The following is a 20,895-nucleotide window of genomic DNA, read 5'->3' as shown; positions in this document are numbered from 1 at the left end:
AACACGCCGTCAGAGGCCGAATGTTTTGGCGGTGTGTACAATTTGAAGAATTTCACGAAGCGTGCAACTGCTCAGTAGAATGCATTTGCGATATTTGCGCCAATACTAGTAATGCCCAATTTCCGTAATCTTCTTTTTGAACGATAACATGCGGACGTAAATTGGCCATTCCTTTTGGCCAGTAATCCTTCTCCGTCCGATGGGTTCGAAAGAGAATGAGTGATAGTAAAGACGCGTATCGTCTCACGCAACAACGCAAAAGCACATCGCCGTGTACGCTACCCAAGAGAGCGAGAGTGAAATAAGAAGGGCGCTTCCACACAAATAAATCGCACATACGGTAAAAACAATAACTGCCCAACAAACCAACAACACAGCAGGCTGCGGCATGCCGACGGCCACTCAACAGCATACCTCGGAGAACAAAACAGACAGGAACAAAGTCAACCGTCGCCATATTGAATCAAGAATACCCCAATAATTGCTCTGGCCCCAGACCGGCCGTGGGGTGGCTCTGCAGATCGCGCGATTCATCGGAACAAATAGCACACATTCTCGGAGCTCCCCTTGCCCGTGCGTGTGTGCGTGCTTAGTTTTGCTCAAATCCCGGCCTATCCACGGACCCAGAGGCCTTGCTCGGTCGCAATTCGAATTCAATCGTATCCGCTAGGTGGTGAAAAGTGGCCAGAACCCTCCGAGAAACTGTCGTGACGGTGGTGTCAGCTTTTCGGACTTCCCCATTCGGTATCACGAACCGTGCGCGTGTGTTTACCACCCCCCGGTGGGTGGTGCACAAAGGTGACGTACATGTTCGAGGTGTCTGAAAGGAGGAAACAGTCATTCGTGTGCATTAAAAACCTAGAGCTCCGACTGCAAGAAAGGACCCCTAGTCGATTCGGTGCATCGAATGGACACAAGAAAACACTAGATTTTTTCTGCTTTGTTTTGACAGCCACACCAACCTGTTCTGCGGTCTTGGCCCGTGCTGATGTTTATTCTGTTGTGTGTTTTTCAGGCAGATATACGAAAGCAAACGCTCCAGCGAGGGAAAAAAAGCCAGTATTTAGTGAAAAAGTGCGATCGAATCCAACACCGGGCTGAAAATCGAAACACATCGATGCGTGCGTCGTGTATCCGATCGTATGCAGTTCGCCATGCAGTGAACTTCTAGCTCAAACGCAATATATATGCACGCGGGTTCAAGAGTGTAACTGTGCATCCAGTGTGTGCGTGTGCTGCGCATGCATCATCCAGCCGGACCGCAACAAACAAAGGAAAGTGCTCCGGGGGCCGTCGATACCGTGTAGACACGGTCCCTCTGTTCCAAACCCTCTGCCGCCCATCTGTCCGTGCCGCTTACATCCCCCCCTCCCACTCTGGCACATCCATAGCGAGCTGTTCGTGTGCGTTCTCAATTATTGGAGCACATCTCTACCCTTCCCCCTTGTTGTGTCACTCCACACTGCTGAAAAGCTCACACTGGAAGAGGGAACTCAACCCCATCGTAGCACCGTCTCAGCTGCAAGCCGCGGATTAACTTCCCAAGCCGCCTTTACTGGCCGCCCTTCTTCTTAGTGGTTTTGTGATTACACGACGGACGTGTGTTTAGTGAAGTGCGTAGCGTCCTAATCACCATCGGTTGCGTGTGTTTCCCAAAGTGGGCCTATTTCACCAGTTGCTGCAACACGCCACAACCAGCCGGGATCGATCGAACTTCTTCCACCCTTCGAAAGCTTGGAGCTCTCCGGAAGACGGTTGCAGCAGCTGGCAGGCAGGCAGGGGCCGGGCTAGCGATGACGGCACGAAACGGTGAACGTGAAAAGGGCTCCGGGAAGGAGCCGAACGACAAGATGCACCACAGTCAGCTGGTCCGGAACCGTTTCGAGGTAAGCGTGTGGTGATCTTTTTTTTTTAAGGTTTAAAGCGTATTTTTAGGCACCACCTCCCCGACGGAAAGGTGAGACCTTTTTGCGGTAAAAAGAATAATATAACATGAGTCGCCGGTCGGTGGGTGCGTTGGCATTTTGGGAGTTAATTAGGGATGGAAACCATCGCGCAACGTCGCGACACGCAATGGCAGGATACGAGAAGAAATCGCACCTGTTTCCAACGGTCCAACGAATGCTAGGAACTACGTTCTGGGACACGCGTCTAATGCCACCGCAGTTAAGAAGGCGGAAACGATACTTTCGAACCATTTTGGCGGAATACGGTTGCTAAGTCGTTGCATAACGAAGGATGTGTACAATCTTTTTTCTCCCTGCATGGGTGCCTCCATCGAGACCCGGATGTGCGATCGAGGAAAAGGATGGCCGTGCTTTAGATTGCTTTCATTGTCTTCTCAAGGATACTCAAGACGTACCATCTTGAACGGGACTATGCAATGCAATAACGAATGTTATTGAACGTACGGAAGAAGCAACTGCATGATCCTTTCTGGTGGGGTTGCCTGTGTGTCCTTTCTTTAAATCATGCGGTTTTTGGAAGCTGCTCGAGAACGACAGCGAAATGATCCCAACATTAGATCACCGTGAATTGTGGACTATTCTTTGCTGAAGCTTTAAAAATGAAGTAATTGGAAAACCGAAAAACAGCAAAGGCACAATTCTGCTTTGCTGGAGCTACGACGAAATATCACGAATTGCTTTTCGATGCACTTGCGTTAACCCGGATCCCTCTCCCCCCCCCCGCCGTGTTGCATTTCCCGCCGTATTCCCCCCCACCCCTCACAACCTCCCATCTTACCACCACTTGGGATCCGTCGTTTACATTATCGCGTCCGCGGAATGTAGGTCAACAAATCGCACCCCCGGCTGGAGGGTGTATAAGGGGGCAGCAACCGTAACAACCCCCCGTAAACATTATAAAAACGTCAGCACCAAAACCTTGCCCCCCGTGTGTTGTTCAGTCTCCCTCCCGTCTTATCACACAGTGGAAGGTGTCTCGTTGAAGGAGAAAGTACGATAAGCCTCCAAGCTCGTCCACTCTGCTCTGCTCTCTGGGGGTCCTTAGTCCGTGAAAAGATTAAAAAAAAAAACAGTTGGAAGATAGCCTTAATCCTGCGGGAGCTGTTTCCGTTTTCCGTTCGTCCTGGTCGAGGCCAGTGAGGTTGCTTAAAGCACTGAGTTTAATAGCGAAGGGGGCAACATTGACACCATTAGTGAGGGTATTCGGCAGCGCACGGTGCGCAGTTTCGAAAAGTAAACAAAATTTCCCTTTTGCCCTCTTGCCTGCCCGAAAGGGATGCACTCCCGGGGTGTGCAGATAACGCGGCCATGCGGACGGCTTTCGGGGTGGCGAGAGGATGCGACGAGGAACAGAATTTAGGTCAAGTAAGAATCGTTCCCTCCCCAAACGGAACGCAAAGCTTGGAAAGCAGCAGCATGAGGGGTGAGAACACAGAACGGTGGGTGAAAATATGGATGCCTTGTTGCAAGATAGCATCCTTAAAATGAGAGCACTTTTTTTTATGTGACCCGCGTGTAGACAGAAAACTTTTCGCTTCAGAAACTTTTGGAAATTGTGCCTTTTTTTGCAGGCAAAGCAAAGCTATAGAACGAAAACTGAAAATGGAAGAAAAAAGCAAGTAAAACGGTTGTGAAAATATTGCCATTCTTCATACAACCTAACCGTTCTAGACAACGTGGTCGGTTGTGCTTTCATCATCGTCAGAGGGAAAACATGCGCCTTGTAAAGTGTGTGACTTCGTTTTTCGTTTCACCATTCGAATCACCTCGTTGTTTTCATCCCTCTCGGCTGTGGACAATGGCCAGACAATAAAGAGGATGACCTGCGCAAGGCAAGTGCCTGAGAAGAGATTTGTTTTATGCGACCTCTCGGCTAATTCGTTGCTGTTATGAATGAGAGATTAAAATGGGACGGTTATGTGGATTTTTTTATATCATTCCTAACAACTCATGTGCCTCCTTTATGTTGTAGCAATTTGCAAACCACCCCCAAGAGACGGGCCCCAGATATTAAACGATGGATGGAATTCAAAATGGTTGCACTTCCTGGTGCATCAGAAAGGACGACTGTTGCATACACGCCACACCAACGTCGTCATGAAGCTAATCACACGGACGCCAATAACGGGCGTGTCACGATGCCGGATCTTTCCGTCTCAGGACAGACAACGCACACACCTACACGGGTCTGTCCGTCTGTCTGCCGTCTGGTTGGTGCTTCTCCAGCGAAACCGAGACCGACTGTTTTTATTTACCGGATCCTGGGCGTCTGGCTGCCCCGGGAGTGCTTTTTGTGTTGGGCAGGACACGTCGCTTGCCTTCCGATGGTATCGAACACCGCCGCGACCACTTGTGTGTCCCAAAAATCCGTCCTCGGTTCGCTGGTTCGTCGTAATTCGGCTCGGGTTCCTTTCGTTGGCGCGCGCCAATCCAGACGTGGCAGCAATATTCCTGCTCCTGCTGGGTGGCCGGAGGATGAAGACCCGAGAAAAGGTATCCTTCGGCTGCTGCTGCTGCTGGTGCTGCTTCGGTTCGGTTCTCTTTGTGTACATTCGCCAACTGGCATGCTTTTGCGCGCTTCGACGTCCTGCATCCTTTTCCCTCGGCTCAGTCCTCGGCGTGAGTCCTGCCATCGCTGTGTGAAACTCTCATTCAGAAAGCGACGTTGCAAGGAAGGTCCTTTTTCCAGGCAGAGAGACGTGGAGATGTGGAGTGCCTTGATCATCTCTACTCTCGTCCTTACTGAACTCCCCCCCCCCCCCCCACCTTCCTCTTTCTGTCGGTCGGATTAGGTTTCGTAGCGTTGCGAATGCGTGGGGCTGCCCTCATTTCTTCTCGGTTTCTCGGTCTGGGTCTTGGTCCTCGCAGGGGGGGTGTGCGTCCTTATTTCGTGCCCGTGTCTCGACGCCACCGTGGAGAGTGTTCGGAACGTTCGCAGACCATTTCTGCTTCCCTGCTGGCGGGGTCAGACAAAGAAGATCCTCGCTGGAGTAGAATCCTTGCCGAAGCGCTTGTCAAAGAGCTTTCCTGATTTCATTCCGCTCAGTGTTCCGTGTGGTGCGGTGTAAGAACGATCTGTCTTGTGTGTCTGGTCGTGTTGAATTTTCTGTGAAACAGTTTACACTTCTTCTCGGGTGGAATTTACGGTACACCAAGTGCACAGCCGCAAGCTCTCCCAAACGAGTGGGAAAACGTTCGAAAACTCAGCTTCAAGTAATTGCGTTCTGTTTCGTGCGAAAGTCCGTCTAGCGATGAACCGTTACCATCCGAGCCATTATTCACATCATAATCATCACCATCATTATCACCATCATCATCACCATCATCACCATGGAAACGGTGGTCGAGGAATGCAGCAACAGCAGCAACATCTTCAGTATTATCAGCAGCAGCAGCAGCAGCAACAATACCATCAGTACCAGGAACAGTATCAAAGCCAACGAAGCATTGAAGTCTATAGCCGTCGCGTGCAGCATCAGGTTTGCAACCAGGACATGGATATTGAAACCCTTCATACCCCGGATGTCGATAATAGCGAGTTTAGTTTGGATTTTGTATTTGTCTCAGTTCAACTGCATTGCCATTTTACCAAAATCCCACCATTAAGCACTGGACATTTATGCTTTATTCCAGACAGTCTTTGTGACGGTTTCATTCACGGGTATCACGTTATGTTGAAATCGTAAATATGTTTTTCATTTTACCATTTACGTTGTCCGTCCGTCCGGCATGCAGAACCAATGCTTTCGAAGTTTCGTCCTTTTTATTAATATACATACGAGCTTTATTGGATTCTCAACAAATTCAAGTTCAGTTCCATTTTAAATGCATCCAAAAATGGTGTTATTAAAAGCATACATACGAACGTTGCTAGGTTCTAAACAAATTCCGACTCAGTTCGATTTTAAATGCATCCAAAAATAAAGTTTCCAAAATTTGTACCTCTTCTCCAAAATGCCCCAAACAAGAAGGCGTTCATCTTTCGAGAATCCATTTCGTTTTATTTATGCATATATACATTACGTTCTAGACGTCCTCCGTCTGAGTAACCTCGATAATCTCAACCACGTTTGGAGTAAAGCCCAAGGGAAGAGCTGACCTAGGTCAACACGTACTCCACATCGACTCGGGCCCGAAATTTTACACTCCAACCCGAAATGTTCGTGACCGTGCGCTATATCGGGAGGTTGCATTTCTCGCCCCCTCTGTTTGCCCGCGTTAGTGTAAACCTTGACCTCCGGTAATGCTCCTTTACTTGGCCCGCTTAAGGTCCGCGTGCGGTGGTCCCCCAACCTCCCCCCTAATCGTTTAAATTGCTCCTCCTCGAGTGGTCGATGATGCGGTTTTCGGAAATGTTGGCGATCTTCATTAACCTTTCATCAAAATGGCCAATAAAAGGCGGGGTGCTATTTGTACACGAATTACAAGCGGAATTTAAAATGAGTGGGGAGAAGTAAGGCATTTTAACGTATTCAACATGAAACTAGTGAGTTTTACGAAATTCGGTGCTTAAAATTTTATTGTTTAAATGTAAAAATTACTGGATGGTAGCTTAAACTATTCGAGTTTAATTATATGTTATTCAAATGAACCATCTTTTAGACGAAAGTTGGAATTTATCTACAAGGAAATAATATATTTGCCAACAACTATAAGAAATGTTCATAGTGTAAACTTTTAGAAATCAAAATAATAGAAAAATTCTCTCGATTCATGCTACAGAACAACAATACATCGATTGTGAACTATTTCAAATGTATATTTAAATATGTCTTTATTTAGTCTATTGATAATTTTTATTGATTTTTTTTTCTATTTTGTTTAAGAAATCATGCATGATCCCGGATGATGAGATCTCACGGAAACTACCAAAGGAAATTTTACTCCGCATTTTATCATATCTAGACGTTACGTCGCTTTGCCGATGTGGACAGGTAAGTGAACTAAAATATCCCCGTGGCTCGTAGTCTTTTAAATAATGCCTTCTGTTTGGTACATTACAGGTGTCCCGATATTGGAACATGCTTGCATTGGACGGATCCAACTGGCAGAAGATTGACCTATTCGATTTCCAGCGTGACATAGAGGTAGGGATGGACTCCCCGTATACGTTATATTTCGTTATCCTTTATCATGCGTCAACTTTTTTCATAAGGGTCCGGTGATTGAAAACATTTCCCAGCGGTGCGGTGGTTTCCTGAAGTATTTGCGGCTGCGTGGCTGCCAATCGGTCGGTAACCAATCGATTCGAACCCTCGCCAATTACTGCCCCAACATCGAGCACCTGGATCTGGCCGAGTGCAAGAAGATCAGTGACATTGCCATACAGCAACTGAGCAAGAACTGTGCCAAGCTGACCGAGATCAATCTAGAATCGTGCTCACAGATATCCGACAGCAGCCTTAAGGCACTCTCCGACGGGTGTCCGGTAACTAAAGCAATCCTGCAAACCGTACCCAGCGGTAAATGGCCTTTTATGACTTGTTTTTTTATTGCAGAACTTAGCGGAAATCAACGTGTCATGGTGCAGTTTCATCACAGAGAATGGCGTCGAGGCGCTCGCAAGGGGATGCAATAAGATTAAAAAGTTTAGCAGTAAAGGTATGATGACTCACATAATTATAGTGAGTAGAGTAACATTTTTGCTCAAAATCAGGAATACATTGTGAGCGATTAACACTATCGTGCTCCTTTCAAAGTGCACACAATAGATATTTCTCTGTAAGCAGATATTAATATTATCTTTGAAGCACACAAGCGGCAACGTACAAACTCCGGTGTTGGCGTGTTGATAACCAGTTGTTTGGCTTAACAACACGCACGACTAGCAATGTATCAGACAGCAAACCGTCGCTGGTTAGAAGGGGAATGTTTGTACAACTTATCGTTTATCTTTCGCTTTCGTCTTCCTTTCCGGTTGCAGGGTGCAAACTGGTGAATGATCGAGCCGTCATCGCGCTCGCTTTGTACTGTCCCGGAATAGAGGTTTTAAATCTACATAGTTGTGATGTAAGTGCAAGTCCGATTGTGTGCACCTGTTCTGGTGATTGAGTGCCTGTTAACGTCCTTATTTTTACATACAATTGTTTCGCTTGCAGAGCATAACGGATGCAGCAATATCGAAGATCGCCGAAAAATGCTGCAATCTGAAGCAGCTGTGCGTGTCCAAGTGCACCGAGCTTACCGATCAGTCTCTCACTGCCCTTGCGATGCATAATCAGTATCTCAACACGCTCGAAGTTGCCGGCTGTGCACAATTCACCGATAGCGGTTTTATCGCTCTGGCTAAGGTGTGAACGAAAGAAGCCCCCAATGTTTCCCTTTTACTAAACATATTTTACATCGATTTCTAGAATTGTAAATATCTGGAGCGAATGGATCTGGAGGAGTGTAGTCTCATTACGGATGCGACACTGCAGAATCTGGCCTTAGGATGTCCTAGTCTGGAGAAATTGGTAATGCAGTGTTTGGACGCTGTTAACATGCCGTCAAAAATATTCACCCGGTTTATTTTCCTTTCTACACTAGACTTTATCGCATTGCGAACTGATAACGGATGAGGGTATCAGGCAGCTGGCCGGTGGTGGCTGCGCCGCCGAAAGCCTTTCCGTGCTCGAGCTGGATAATTGCCCACTGATCACAGACGCTACGCTGGAGCATCTAATAACCTGTCACAATCTGCAGCGGATAGAGCTGTACGACTGCCAACTCATCTCGCGTAACGCTATACGTCGTTTACGGGTGAGTAATCCTTGCTATTGGCGTCTGGGCGGATGTGGTTTTATTTGACTTCTAGCTCAGTAGGATTTTCTCCTGTTGAATCATGTTTAATCGTACCTTTTTCGTTCTCTTTTTCCTCAGAATCACCTTCCAAATATTAAGGTACACGCTTACTTCGCACCGGTTACACCGCCACCAACGATGAATGGACCGCGCCCGAGGTACTGCCGCTGTTGTGAGATTCTCTGAGATCAGGCGATTGGCTTAGCCAGAAAAGTGCTCTGTAGGAGCAGAGACGACTGATATTTATACTTGTAACCATAGTATACATAATCCCACGTACACACATCTTTACATGCATACACGCGAACACATGATCATGAGGAACACTGGGATCGGTCTATCATAAATGGATGCGACATTAAAACGGAAATGAAAAGCTAAACAAAGAGAAAGTCGGCACCTAGGGGTCTGTAGCAGCTGACTGCCGGCAGACCTGGACTGATGAAAACCACTCAAAACTGTATTGCTTATGATATGCACAGCAACACGACGATGCACTGAAATCCCTGTGCATGCAAATAAAGCATGACTGTTTCTGGTTGGTGTATCCGGACATGTCGATTGGGACATTTTTTGGACAGAGAGAGAGAGCAAGGAAGAAACACAGAACATGTGAATTATGCTACATTCGCCCTTTTGTAGCAGAAATTGCTCGTTGTCTATGAAATTGGAACGTTTATCCTGTTTCAAATGCATAAGCCATATGCGTTTCGTTGCACGAGCGACACGAAACGAGTTCACAGTCGACACATGATTACACACCAAATATATGAAAATTAATCGTTAACCCTGTATGTGTGGTGGGACGGGAAAGAAAATGGCGCTAAGGAAAATTATGGCGTAAGCAAACACATAGTGTGTTCAAATTATAGCAGAACTGTGGGCGAACCTGCGATAGGGTGAAATTCATCAGCCCCCCAGTGTGTTAGTTTGGACTGAGACACAAAACCACCCCAGCAGCTTCGTGGCGGGGCCAGGAAGAAAGAAGTGAACCATACGTTCACGATCATTTTATGCAGCTATCATATATCAGCCTCTAACAAGAAACTTTAAAATGTACGTTAATGAAGACTCGTGAGAAACACATGAACACAAACACACACACATGCGCATGTAGTAAGCCATCAATTAGGTAATCAAATAAGTAACAATTACGGAGATAAGGAAAGAAAAAACTCCTTACAATGCTCATCATCGATCGAACGAAGCAAAACGACGGGAACGATGATCTGTTCGGGCGCGCTATGTAGCACATAAGCTTTTGTACTCAATGTTGTAAGGGTGGGGAATTTCATGTTAAGAGTAGCGATATAGAAGTTGAAGCGAGGTAATATTTTGCATACGATAGATCGCGCAAGAGGTGGCAAGGATCGGAGGGGTGATATGGCAGGAGGAAAACAAGAGTTCGAAAACCCACAACAAAAAAAGGCCAAAAGTTGAACAGTATCTTAAAGAAAGGAAACAGAACGTAATGTTGGAGCAACCATTAGCGTAAGTTTTTGGTTGCGGATCCGGCAGTGCTTGGTTCGCTTCCGTTTTCGCAAGAGAAACGCACAAATATGTAGCTCTCTTTCTCTCGCTGGTAGTAGTGAAAAACTGGAACAACCTGCACGATAAATGATAAAGAATGGAAAACGATTGTTTCGAAAGTAACTTCAATTCTGCAACTCACTCTAAATTCTAATTGCTTTTTTACTGACGAGTCAGTATCTGCATTGACAAGCAAATTCGCTATTTTATTGTTGCTCTGTATGGAGCAAGTGCCAGAGATTGTAGATATAGATTAACTTGAATCAAGGACCAAAAGCTGTAACGAACAATCTGTACGTTCGGTGGTTTCGATTCGAGGATGAACTGTCTTGCCTTCGTCGCTAAGTTCTACAATTTCTTCCACCAATCACCCTTTAAATCCTCCACCCACCATTGGCTTGTTTTGGAAAGCGCGTGAGTTTGAAATACAGAATGTGATAAGATCAGAAATAAAAATATAAATCGATAATAAGAGAGAGAGAGAGAGAGAGAGAGAGAGAAAGACGAACTAGGGTGGCGTGCGGATACCGAGATGCAAGGATCTTTTTTTGTATCACTGCGGCCGGTTCGCAGGGACTCAAATATTACAGAACACAATGTACGAGATCGGCCTCCGTTACAGGGGTTCCGTTAACGTGTTTCTGCCGGAAACGCGCACGTTTGAATGCTTTAATCTCGGTATGGTGAAATGGACTAGTGAATTTTGTACGGAAGGTTTTAGACAGACGACGAAAGGTGAAAGGTCAAATTTCATTGCAAACACTTCATTGCTATCATTATTATCGTAATCAGTAAATGCATAGATGATCAGCGTGGGAGAAATGGTGGGAGGATGGGCGGGAACAGTGCAACGTTAAATTTGATTGTGATCTTTACATAAACATATTTTATACTTATACATTACACACGCGAGCAGTAACGGGTGTGAAAAGGCATGAACACTGTTTGTGATCGTAAACGTAGCGCGTATTTGAAATCAATGTGTAAGGATTTTCTGTACGTGCGACTTTCCCCACACAGCACAGCAGGGCTAGGTGTAATCGACCAATGCGACCAGTGCTTTTTTGTGAGAGAAAAAAAATGGCACTATTAATGCACACTTTTCCTTTTATTCGAGTGTGCTGTTAAACTTACGAGAGAAGTAAGCCTATAATAAGGATTCCCTCACACCTTGATTTGCATTTTTACCATTGGCTAGGCTTTCTTTTTTATCATTATTCATGATTGTAATGTTTCATGACAAGCGTAAGGTAGCGGTCATTGTGCATTAGTCCAGTAATAAGTGAAAGGAAATCGCGGAAAACAGCTTTAAGTGACTTCAATAGCCGACATCCTGTATTAGATTTCGATTTGTCCTTACACTATCGGTTTATCGTTTGCCAATAGCACTTCAACGAAGACACATGTCTGATAAATAATAGATAGGTCGCTAGAGGGAAAGGCTTACATTAACTCGCCAACGTACGTGACTCCCGTACACCGTACATTGCCATTTCAATACACGCATTAGTCGCATACTGAATCGTAACTAAGAATAATCTACGTCATTATCGTCATACACGCTATCACGGGAGAATTTTGAAAAGGAAATGGCAAAAGAGATTCGAAAAGGCGCTTGCAGATATCGCAGCCCATTTGGGTCCCCGATCGCAGAGGACCAGGCGCAGTGGATTTATCGTATCATTTGTGGCGATGTTTTGAGAAACTGTATAGGGATTAATAAAAAAAAGAAGACCCGTCAAACAGCATAAGCGTGTGGTTTTGTATTGTTTTTGTTTGTAGTTTTATTCGACTTTACTGAAACAGATATACGACCCTTTTTGTTTTTTTTACTACATCCTGAATTACATCTGCCGCTTCTAGAATAGAAAATCAGTCCATCGAATAACGTTAGTTAAAATGTACATATAATGGTTAATATATGCTTCCGTATTTTTTATCATTCTAGCGTTGTTTGATCTTTTCTTATCATGTATCTTTCATCGTGCAAATGAATTTCTCGTGAAGTCCCTGGGTAGGCGGTTTCTATACGAGTTTTTTTTTAATATGAACAAAAAATACAAAACTGAACAACAAACATAAGACTGCTTGGTAGAATGGATAGAATTAGCATAGACAACATTGCCTAATCAGGACATTAGTTTCTTAATAGCTCTTGTCTCTTTTTTGTGATTTGTCGCTTGTGATAGACTTTTTTTATCGTCTCCGTAATAAGTGGCTGACAATCGAAAAAAATATGAAAAAAAACACAAGAAACACAGAACAAAGAAGAAATATGAAAAAAACTCAAGAAACACCATAACAAACCAAAAAAACATGCATTATCTTAATTACCTACATAAACCGGGCTTAGTGAATGTGTATAGATAGTCGCTTTACGACAGTATGCTCCTTCATCGGCAAGCCATAGAGAAACGTGTTTGGCGATAATCGCCAACGTCGATTCAGATGATGGAATCCGTAGGCAGCGGCATATTTTGGTAAATATCAATATCATAGTGGATTTGCGAAGAACTGGCTAGACACTCGCAGTCCAATTTCATACAAATGTGCTATCACATTTCCGGCATATCTGAATGCTTTTGAATATTTTGTTACTTCTTTATTCGCTCAACACTGGTGTGCTATTTTAGCCTGCCATTAGTTGAGACCTTGCCAATCTTGCACATATTTGTATTGATTCATGTAGCCGAAAGGCAAAATCTGTTTGCAGGGGATATTGTTACACTTGTCAACTATCCCTTTTCAAACGCTTCTTATCATTATGCTCAACACTTTACCGAGGAGCACTCGGACGTGCTCGAACCGAGAACCCTTTGCCCATGTGATAAACTCTGCTCTTTACAATCCCTTCTACGGAAGGAGGAATTTGGAAGCAATTAAAGCAACACTACCTCCTCGGCGTAGTTCTCGCACCATACGAGCTTGCTAACAAGCAATGATACGTTTTTCTCCTCATGAGTGTCTTCTCGTGGAGGAACGCATAGTCATTGACAAGCTGCGGGACCGGGTGGAATTGCGGCTGCTTCTGCTCGCCCGCGATGTGGCCCGGGTGTTGATGGTGGAGTTATTCGTGCTATTGCTGCCGCTGGCACTACTGGTACTGCTGCCACCGGCACCACCAGAATTATTTCGTTCAGCCAACCTCCTAGAACGTCGCAACGGTCGCGATTCTTGCCTGCCTTCATCATCATCCGTATCATCGTCGTCGGAGAATCTCGTTTTCAATCGACTTTTCAGGCCCTGCATCGCTTCTTTATGCTCCTGCTTCTCGGCCGGGCTACAATACAAATGCCGATGTACGGTGCAATCCCACTGAAATAAGAAACGATAAAGCGGCAAGCGGAGAATGAAATTTCAGTAATCGAAGCTCGTACTTTTAAACCAAAGCGAGTACTCACCGAACAGGTGACAATTTCCGTCCGAGAAGGATGCCAGGCGACGTCTCGCACAATATCGTAATGGCTGGCGATCGCTTCTACAATTGCACCGGTCAGCACGTCGTAGACTGGAAGGAGAATTAACGGATTGCAACCAATTATTGCACGTTACACCTTTGTTAGCACACCACCAAAATCCTTACCTATCAAGCGTCCTGTGCCACAGCCTGTGTAGATGTAGCGCTGGCCGGTCGTTTCTGCGGGCGAAAATCTCGCCCGGATCAAACTCTTCTGCACCTTGTGGCCTCGGTACGTCATGATACTAGTGTCAGCGATCATTTGTTTCGTTGCGTTAAAGACTAGGAAGAGAAACGGGGTGATTATCGTGCGAATTCAAGCAAAATTAAATGTAAAAAATCATCGAAACATCGCTCGTCTACAGCGACACTTACAGCGCTTTGGTACATCGTCCCAACGGTAGTCCCAGTTGTGCTGTAATGGTTCAGGCCGCGCGTTCGAGGGAGACATCTTGCGCAAATCCCACATCTTGATGCTCTGGTCCTTTGAGTTCGAAATGATGTACCGACCGTCATTGCGCGAATCGATGTATGTTATGCCGTCGTAATGTCCGATCAGCTTGCCAACTGCTTCTGTGTTCGACTCGTTCAGACACCGACGATCCCAAAGCTAGCATAAAAGCGGGAGAAAGTGGCATGATTAACGCTGTTGCTGTTATATGTTACGGGAAACTGCCCTCTGATGTTGCGGTTTTCACGCTAATCTAACTAAAAGCTTTCCTCAGTTATCACCCAGTCTAACAATTATATCCTCCCAAAGTTTTTCAGTGATAATGTCGTACCTTAATCATGCCGTCGTCACTACCACTGAAGAATATGTTCGACGTTTCGTCGACAAAGCCGACGGAGTTCACGTCCATGTCGACCCGCGCAACTGGTGCTACCAGCGTACGACGGTTTGCCGTCAGATCGTACACGTACAAGCTGCCATCGTTTGCTCCGCACAGGACGTGATTGCCGCAGCTCGAATACCGTACGGTGAATACGCCCAACTTCTGGTTGTTCGGTTGCAGGAAAAGGCTATGAATGGGATCCGACACGTCGCGATCCAGACTGGAGATGAACACTGGTTGGCAAAGAGAGAAGGATAAGAACAGTAAGACAAATCGCATGTGCTGACACAGACGGCATGTACTGACGTGCATCGGCCCAGGTACTGTAAACGAATGAGTTCCCGTCCGGGCTAAAGTCGATGTCCAGGATCGACCAGGAAACGTGTTTCGTATCGAGCGTGCGCAAGAGACGATACTTGTTGCGTGATGAATCGTACACCCGCACCAGCGTGTCCTGGCTGGCAGTCACAAACCGATCGCCGTTGCTAGTGTACCGCCCGCAGAACACCTTCGTGTCGCACATGTCAACCGTTTCGGTGCAAACATTCGGCCGGTAAAGATTGTTGATACGGCAGAGATCGCTCCGCATGAAGGAGCCCTTGCGCTTGCCTAAACCACGCTGCCGATCGCCAATCATGCGCACCAACGAAAACGATCCATCCTTTTTTGAGGAATCCATCGATGTTAGCCCGGAGGCACTTTTAGTGTAATGGTAGACGTCATTCTTCTGCAGAATATCAAACCAAACAGCGCATTAAAAAGTGTCGTTGGCCATTTACACATTGCAACATTCGTTATGCTATCAACCCACCTTTAGTTTGTCCAGGTTTGGCTTTTTCTTGATGACCGGCAGCGGATGGTGTATAGAGTTCTCATGGTTGAGCACCATAATTTCGCCACTGGAAACGGTAAACGTTTCATGAATATAACCTCGAACTCAAAGCGGGTTCTTAACCTCACCTATTTATTAAATGGCGTAAAATCGAGGCAAATTCATTTTCGGTCGTGTCATCCTCATCTGAGGGTAGCTGTATATCGTTGAGCACCCGCTCGTGCAGCAGAGCGTATTCACTGAAATCATCGTCGCCACTACTTTCTAATTCGCTCATAGTTCTCAGGAACGTACTGCGTAAGGTTGTGTTACCCATTAAGCCTGAATTGGTATAAATCAGCTGCTGATCCTGCTTCTGGCATACAATTTACGAAGCTCTTATCCTAAATATCTGTGTTCCGATGATATGGAACGATTCACACTATCGATCAGCTGGTCGCTTATTGGTTGTGATATCGTGTATGGTACGTATCAGCAAACGCAATGTTGAGCAATACACGTCCTGAAGCGCGCACGTTTGACACCGTACGACACGAGGATGGTTATCCTAAAACAAATGATTAGAAAAAAAACATCATTACACATCAGCTTGTTGCGATAAGTTTTGTGACTGTGTCATGGTTGCGATTAGATGTTACTCATACCTTATATCAACACATACGTCCTTCGAAGGACGTTCGAGTCTGAGAAAGGTTGCTGGTACAAAACGACAATATTACTCGTAAGCTTTCGGCAACAAGTAACGTATTCTCTATCATACACATAAAGCACAAAATCTTAAAGAAGTAATTTCTCGAAAATTATTTTCGTTTGCTATCTTCTTTGTGTTTTGCTCTTTTGTGAAATTATTCTTTAATTGAATTTTTGGGGCGTAAAGAGTAAGCAGTTCTTTTGGTAACTATTTACGTATTGCACAAATAACTTTATACATGTCTACATTAACATTCACTTGATGAAGGTAAATACAACAGAAAATACTCAAAATTGGATGTAATATAATCTAAGAAAGTTTTCGACGCAGTTGGTTAAAGATCATAAACTGAGAGGTCGGGTCGAGCGTATTGTTTTGACAGCGGAACATTACAATATTACAAAGTGCTCGGTTTGGCAACCGTTACCTCGTTGTCAATAGTTTAAAGGATTCGTTAATGCAAGTGATTTCCAAACATATGTTTACTGAACATTGCAGAAGACGTATGAAAGTTATCTATCATAAAATATCATATAGCTTAAAATCGCATAAATATTTTGTAGAATGGATCTGCATAGATACAGCTACAATTGTGCCAATGATTAATTTTGTCTTCGGTGCTGTCTGTGGAATAGTCGGTACATCTGTTTCTAAAGCGAAAAATTAGATCAGACAACTTACAAATATTCCTAATTCACTCTTTGCGCATTAATGAAGCATTGTTTTCGACGGTAAAATGCTTCCTATCGCATCCCAGCGTTATACCGTGTCGGCTTGTCTTTGGTACTAACATCTTACATTACATATTGAATGGAAAGAAGTGGTTGGATAAATTCTATAGTCGTAGCGAAAGTCGTAATAAATGGTAAGCATCATCCATTGCACTGTAATAAACCTCGTGTTCTAACGATGTAGGAGCTCATGTTTCTTTCGTCTAAGACAAAGAAGCGGAAGGTTATAAATTAACGAAATCCTTATTTTATAATGAATAGCTTTTATACAGGCAATGTAATATAATTGTAACCACTAAATCGTAAAGATGTACGCTACATAAAATGCTGCATTTGGGTATTCCTCAAGAAGCACTCCATTGAAGTAGTGAACCCTCTGGCAACAACAGGATGGTGAAAAAACGTACAAACGGTCAGAACGATATTTGCAAATGGCCAATAATCGTCGAGAAATGGCTCCAGTATATGTGAAGTATTTTTCCTTCTCAAAAATCGACGATAAATAGTAGTTTAATCGAGCGAAAGTTATTCGCAAGTGATACATTGACTGATTGTGGGTAAGCGTAAGGTGTTATTTAGCGTATCCGCGGTGGGGCCAGTGAGCATAAGGGTGGCGAAAAAAGTTTCCTTCTGCGAGTGGTACAACACACACCTTTTCGGTGGGCAAATATTAATTCTTTTGGGGTCGGTTGTCCAACGAAGCCAGTGTGGTTCTGTGAAGGGTGGCGAGCGGCGATGCGGCCGTTTTGGTGTGGAAAAAAAAGAAATAAATAAATGGGTGGCGATGGTTTGTGTTCGTTGCGTTTCCCGTAGCCTGACGACCGCCTGCTAGGACAGGAAAAGAAGAAGACGGTGTCGGTCAGCAGCACAGCGAGGTAGAAGAAGCAGCAAAAAGTGAGAAGAAAAAAAAACGCAAAGAATCGGAAACGACGTAAAAGAAGTCCGAAACAGAGCACAAAAATCGCTCCGAGCTTCCCGTGTGGTGCGCGGTGAAGTAGCTTGCGGTTGGTAGTCGCGTATTGTAGCGACACTTACTCTACGCACGCCATTGCCACCGCTATCGCCACTTCCGCCCGTGGCTAGTGGGCTGTACAAAATAAAATCGAGCGTCTCGGGCCAGTGAAGAACGTGAAAAAGTTGTCATTAATTTCTTCGTGCACCAAAGCGCGCTATCCAAACGTTCGACTGCTCCCGCGGATTATCCGGAAGTTTCGTCCAGTTCCTTCATTCCTGATCCGCGCGACTGCAAAACTGCGCAAACATCCAACGCGCGAGTTTGGTGTCGTTCACACACCGACGACCTGGTTGGTGCCAAAGCAGCGCATTGATGCGTGTACATGAGTGGTAAGTGTGTGTGTGTGTGTGTATTTTTTTAGCTCAATTAGGTTGCCTCTCCATGAATGGAGAACAACCAACCACCGCACCGTTGCGTGTTGACTTTTTTCACGGATGTCGAATAAAGGGGTTTGACGGGGGATAGAAATTGATACGGGAGGAGCCGTTTGGTGCCAAATATTTTCTACTACCGCGTGATCACTTTTCATATACCCCCTACGTGTCAATAGAACCGCAAAACCGCGAGAATGTACTGCGTTGCTTTTTTGTGCTTCAGTTCGAGTATCAAATCATCGCGGGTAAATCCATTCATCCCGTTGGGACAGAGCCAGGCACGCACGGGATCTCCGCGAGAGGTGAAGAAATTTGACAATCGGACTGTGTGTCCCTTTCTCTCTCTCTCTTTTCCACCGTCGCGGTTCAAGCCCGACGACACTGGATTCATTCACCACAGTCGCTCGTTCGCTCACGAAATCCGTGCAAAGTGTCCCCAAAATAGAAATTTCAATACACGACGATGGTGATGCACTCAGCACACGCAGCGGTGTTGCTCAAAACTGGGAAGCTTTAACTATCGTTCATCGCTTACAGTAAAGTCTGCGAGGCCGTCGATTCGTTGTCAACGTCCCAAACGAAAGAGCCCTCCCAACACCCCTTCTCCTGGCCGAAGGACAGTATTGGCAGAACCGGGAAGGGCAGGAAGCTATCGAATCAGTAAGGTAAAGCGAGAAAAAAAAGGAGATGGGTGCGAGCAGGGCAATTTTTCATTGGCAAGTAGGGAAGAACAGGAATCGTGGCCGGTTGTTTACGAGTGCACGAAAAATCAAGAGCAAAAACGTCGAAAATGACGACGATCCCCACTGCCACTGTTGTGTGGTCAGTCAGTCGTCGTATAGGTCGCGGGTTGCCCCTATCGGACAGAAATAAAATATGAGCGTAAAAGCGGAGCGGCTGTTCTCTGCAAGTATATACAGTAGAGTGAGAGTGAGAACCAAAGAGGGAAAATTGCGAGGAAAATAGTACCACTTTTGAATGGTATTAACCACACCAACCAGATGATATACATTGCATTCTAATAGTCACTGACTTTAAGCTTCCAGAGGAATCTATCATGATAAAAATCTACAGGGCCTATTTATATTATTGTGTTTTATACGTAGAAAAAAATGGCCCATACGCAACACAATTCAACTGAAACAAAAATAAATAGAAACATCGAGTAGAAAGTAACAGATATGTAGAACCCGTTCTACAATGCGCCCATAGTTTCCAACGCTAAAAGTAAGCCTACCAAACAAAAGAGCAACTTTATCCACACCGTCAGAGCCAACTGTGTGGTTACACTAAATTCATCTTCAGTGTTTGCAGCAGTGTTTTGTCTATACATTTGACTGACACACAATTGCCGTACACTGCAGTGCATTCTTGTAAACAGTACGCTGCATGTCACGCATTCGTTAGGGATTGCAGCTTTCGTGTGAAAACTAACGATTGCAGTTTATGCTAAAACATGCGGAGTACACTTTATTGGATTATTGATACATATTTGTGTTTTCGTTCGTTACAGACAAGTTCAAGCGGCATAAAAGTATACCAGTCCCGAATTTTCGATTAGTGCGCTGTGAATAATCCCCGTCCCTGAGTCGCTCGCTCACATGCCCATAAAAACGGGGAGGCACAACTACAGGCAGTCAATTTGACAGAAAAAGAAGTATAAAATCACCGATTGAACCGGCCGCGCGTGCACCTACCACTACTTGTCTCTCTTTCTCTCTATCTGTTCTCTTCTATCAGCTGTCAGCGGGGTTGCATAATTGCATCGAGATTCTATCGACGTGCAAGCAGCCGTGTCCCATTGCGTTGCGAGAGAAATCACCAACACATCGACGGCGGCGAATTGTTTGTCGATCGTGAGCAGATCGTTTCTGTTCCGTGCTGCTGTCTCCCGATCGCAGATTGTCGTACGTGCGTACAGAGAGAAGAAAAAAACAATTTGGGTGGGTAAATGTCAACAGAAAATTGAACAACAACGCCCCTCCGTGCATCGATGCGCCATGTTCACAACAGTCCAGGATCGTGATATATCGTGATCGTCAATATTAGCCTTCCCACGTGGTCTCAAGGTGTGCGTTGAAGTGACAAGTTGTGGAAGTGTGCATTGCAAGACAAGCGTCAGTGCGTTTTGGAGTGGTATTAAGGATAATTTCGTGCGCCTAAGGACAGCTTCCTGAAGGTCAGTAGCGCCCTGTCCTGTTTGGAATCCTCTTTCTGTGGTGTGAAGCAAAATAAAACTAAAACCTTACCTTCCACCCGATAAATTGCGTTAAAATAAAGAAAATAAAGTGTTCGAATAGTGTGCGGCGTGTGGATTAAGTCGCGAGTGGAAAGCAAATCATCTGTCTATCTTGAACGACTTCGACAACGTTAACTGTTGATTGTTGGATTCAATTAGATACATGTTTCCAAATCGCGTTTTACCGAATAATTTATCGATATTATCGCAGATTTGAAGGAAGCGAAACGAAAGCAAAGTTTATGACAAAAAGCGAATATTACGAGCTGAACGATATTGAACATTTATTTTGACATCAGCCACAAAACACCAAAAGCGCATCCATTTTCCTTCGAAAGGATCCTGCTCTGGAAATTAAACCCGAGTGAAATTAAAGCAAAGATCGAATAAAACAAACATAGTACTAATAGAAGCAAAAGGTGCTTTATAGCAGGGCAAATTCG

General features: G+C 45.0%; 2 protein-coding genes and 1 long non-coding RNA gene across 4 annotated transcripts; 2 read left to right on the top strand and 1 right to left on the bottom strand.

The window, feature by feature from the left end:
- Nucleotides 1–1,850: 1,850 nt before the first annotated feature.
- LOC128723505 (F-box/LRR-repeat protein 20) lies at nt 1,851–8,936 on the top strand. 2 transcript variants are annotated; one of them, XM_053817255.1, is made up of 10 exons: nt 1,851–1,886; nt 6,794–6,901; nt 6,971–7,054; nt 7,123–7,395; nt 7,466–7,568; nt 7,891–7,976; nt 8,066–8,257; nt 8,321–8,422; nt 8,496–8,708; nt 8,829–8,936. In XM_053817255.1, exons 1-10 carry the CDS (start codon nt 1,851–1,853, stop codon nt 8,934–8,936), a joined length of 1,305 nt encoding a protein of 434 aa, XP_053673230.1. The 2 variants fall into 2 exon arrangements, with proteins under 2 accessions (XP_053673230.1, XP_053673229.1); XM_053817254.1 differs by lacking the exon at nt 1,851–1,886 and adding an exon at nt 5,219–5,446.
- A 3,930-nt stretch (nt 8,937–12,866) lies between these two features.
- On the bottom strand, nt 12,867–15,718 carry LOC128727845 (DDB1- and CUL4-associated factor 11). Its single transcript, XM_053821792.1, has 8 exons — nt 15,531–15,718; nt 15,382–15,469; nt 14,877–15,297; nt 14,520–14,803; nt 14,113–14,347; nt 13,864–14,019; nt 13,682–13,788; nt 12,867–13,595 (listed from the first exon to the last, which is right to left on the bottom strand). The coding sequence occupies exons 1-8, from the start codon at nt 15,716–15,718 to the stop codon at nt 13,236–13,238; spliced, it is 1,839 nt and encodes a 612-aa protein (XP_053677767.1). The 3' UTR covers nt 12,867–13,235.
- A 1,559-nt stretch (nt 15,719–17,277) lies between these two features.
- LOC128725164 (uncharacterized) lies at nt 17,278–20,205 on the top strand. The gene is made up of 3 exons (XR_008410817.1): nt 17,278–18,168; nt 19,727–19,870; nt 19,954–20,205. It is a non-coding gene; the product is annotated as an uncharacterized LOC128725164 (long non-coding RNA).
- Nucleotides 20,206–20,895: the final 690 nt, after the last annotated feature.

Source organism: Anopheles nili, chromosome 3 (genome assembly GCF_943737925.1).
Source record: "Anopheles nili chromosome 3, idAnoNiliSN_F5_01, whole genome shotgun sequence".
Lineage (NCBI taxonomy): Eukaryota > Metazoa > Arthropoda > Insecta > Diptera > Culicidae > Anopheles > Anopheles nili.
This window is presented reverse-complemented; position numbering and strand designations above follow the sequence as displayed.

Excerpts from the sequence above, each read along its gene's own strand:
- LOC128723505 (XM_053817254.1), top strand. The coding sequence starts at position 5,219 with ATGAACCGTTACCATCCGAGCCATTATTCACATCATAATCATCACCAT. Across the intron at positions 7,055-7,122 it reads ATTTCCAGCGTGACATAGAG|GGTCCGGTGATTGAAAACAT; the intron begins GTAGGGATGGAC and ends TTTTTTCATAAG. Across the intron at positions 7,977-8,065 it reads TAAATCTACATAGTTGTGAT|AGCATAACGGATGCAGCAAT; the intron begins GTAAGTGCAAGT and ends TTTCGCTTGCAG.
- LOC128727845 (XM_053821792.1), bottom strand. The coding sequence starts at position 15,718 with ATGGGTAACACAACCTTACGCAGTACGTTCCTGAGAACTATGAGCGAA. Across the intron at positions 14,348-14,519 it reads GTGACGACGGCATGATTAAG|CTTTGGGATCGTCGGTGTCT; the intron begins GTACGACATTAT and ends CTTTTATGCTAG. Across the intron at positions 13,596-13,681 it reads CGGAAATTGTCACCTGTTCG|TGGGATTGCACCGTACATCG; the intron begins GTGAGTACTCGC and ends TTCTTATTTCAG.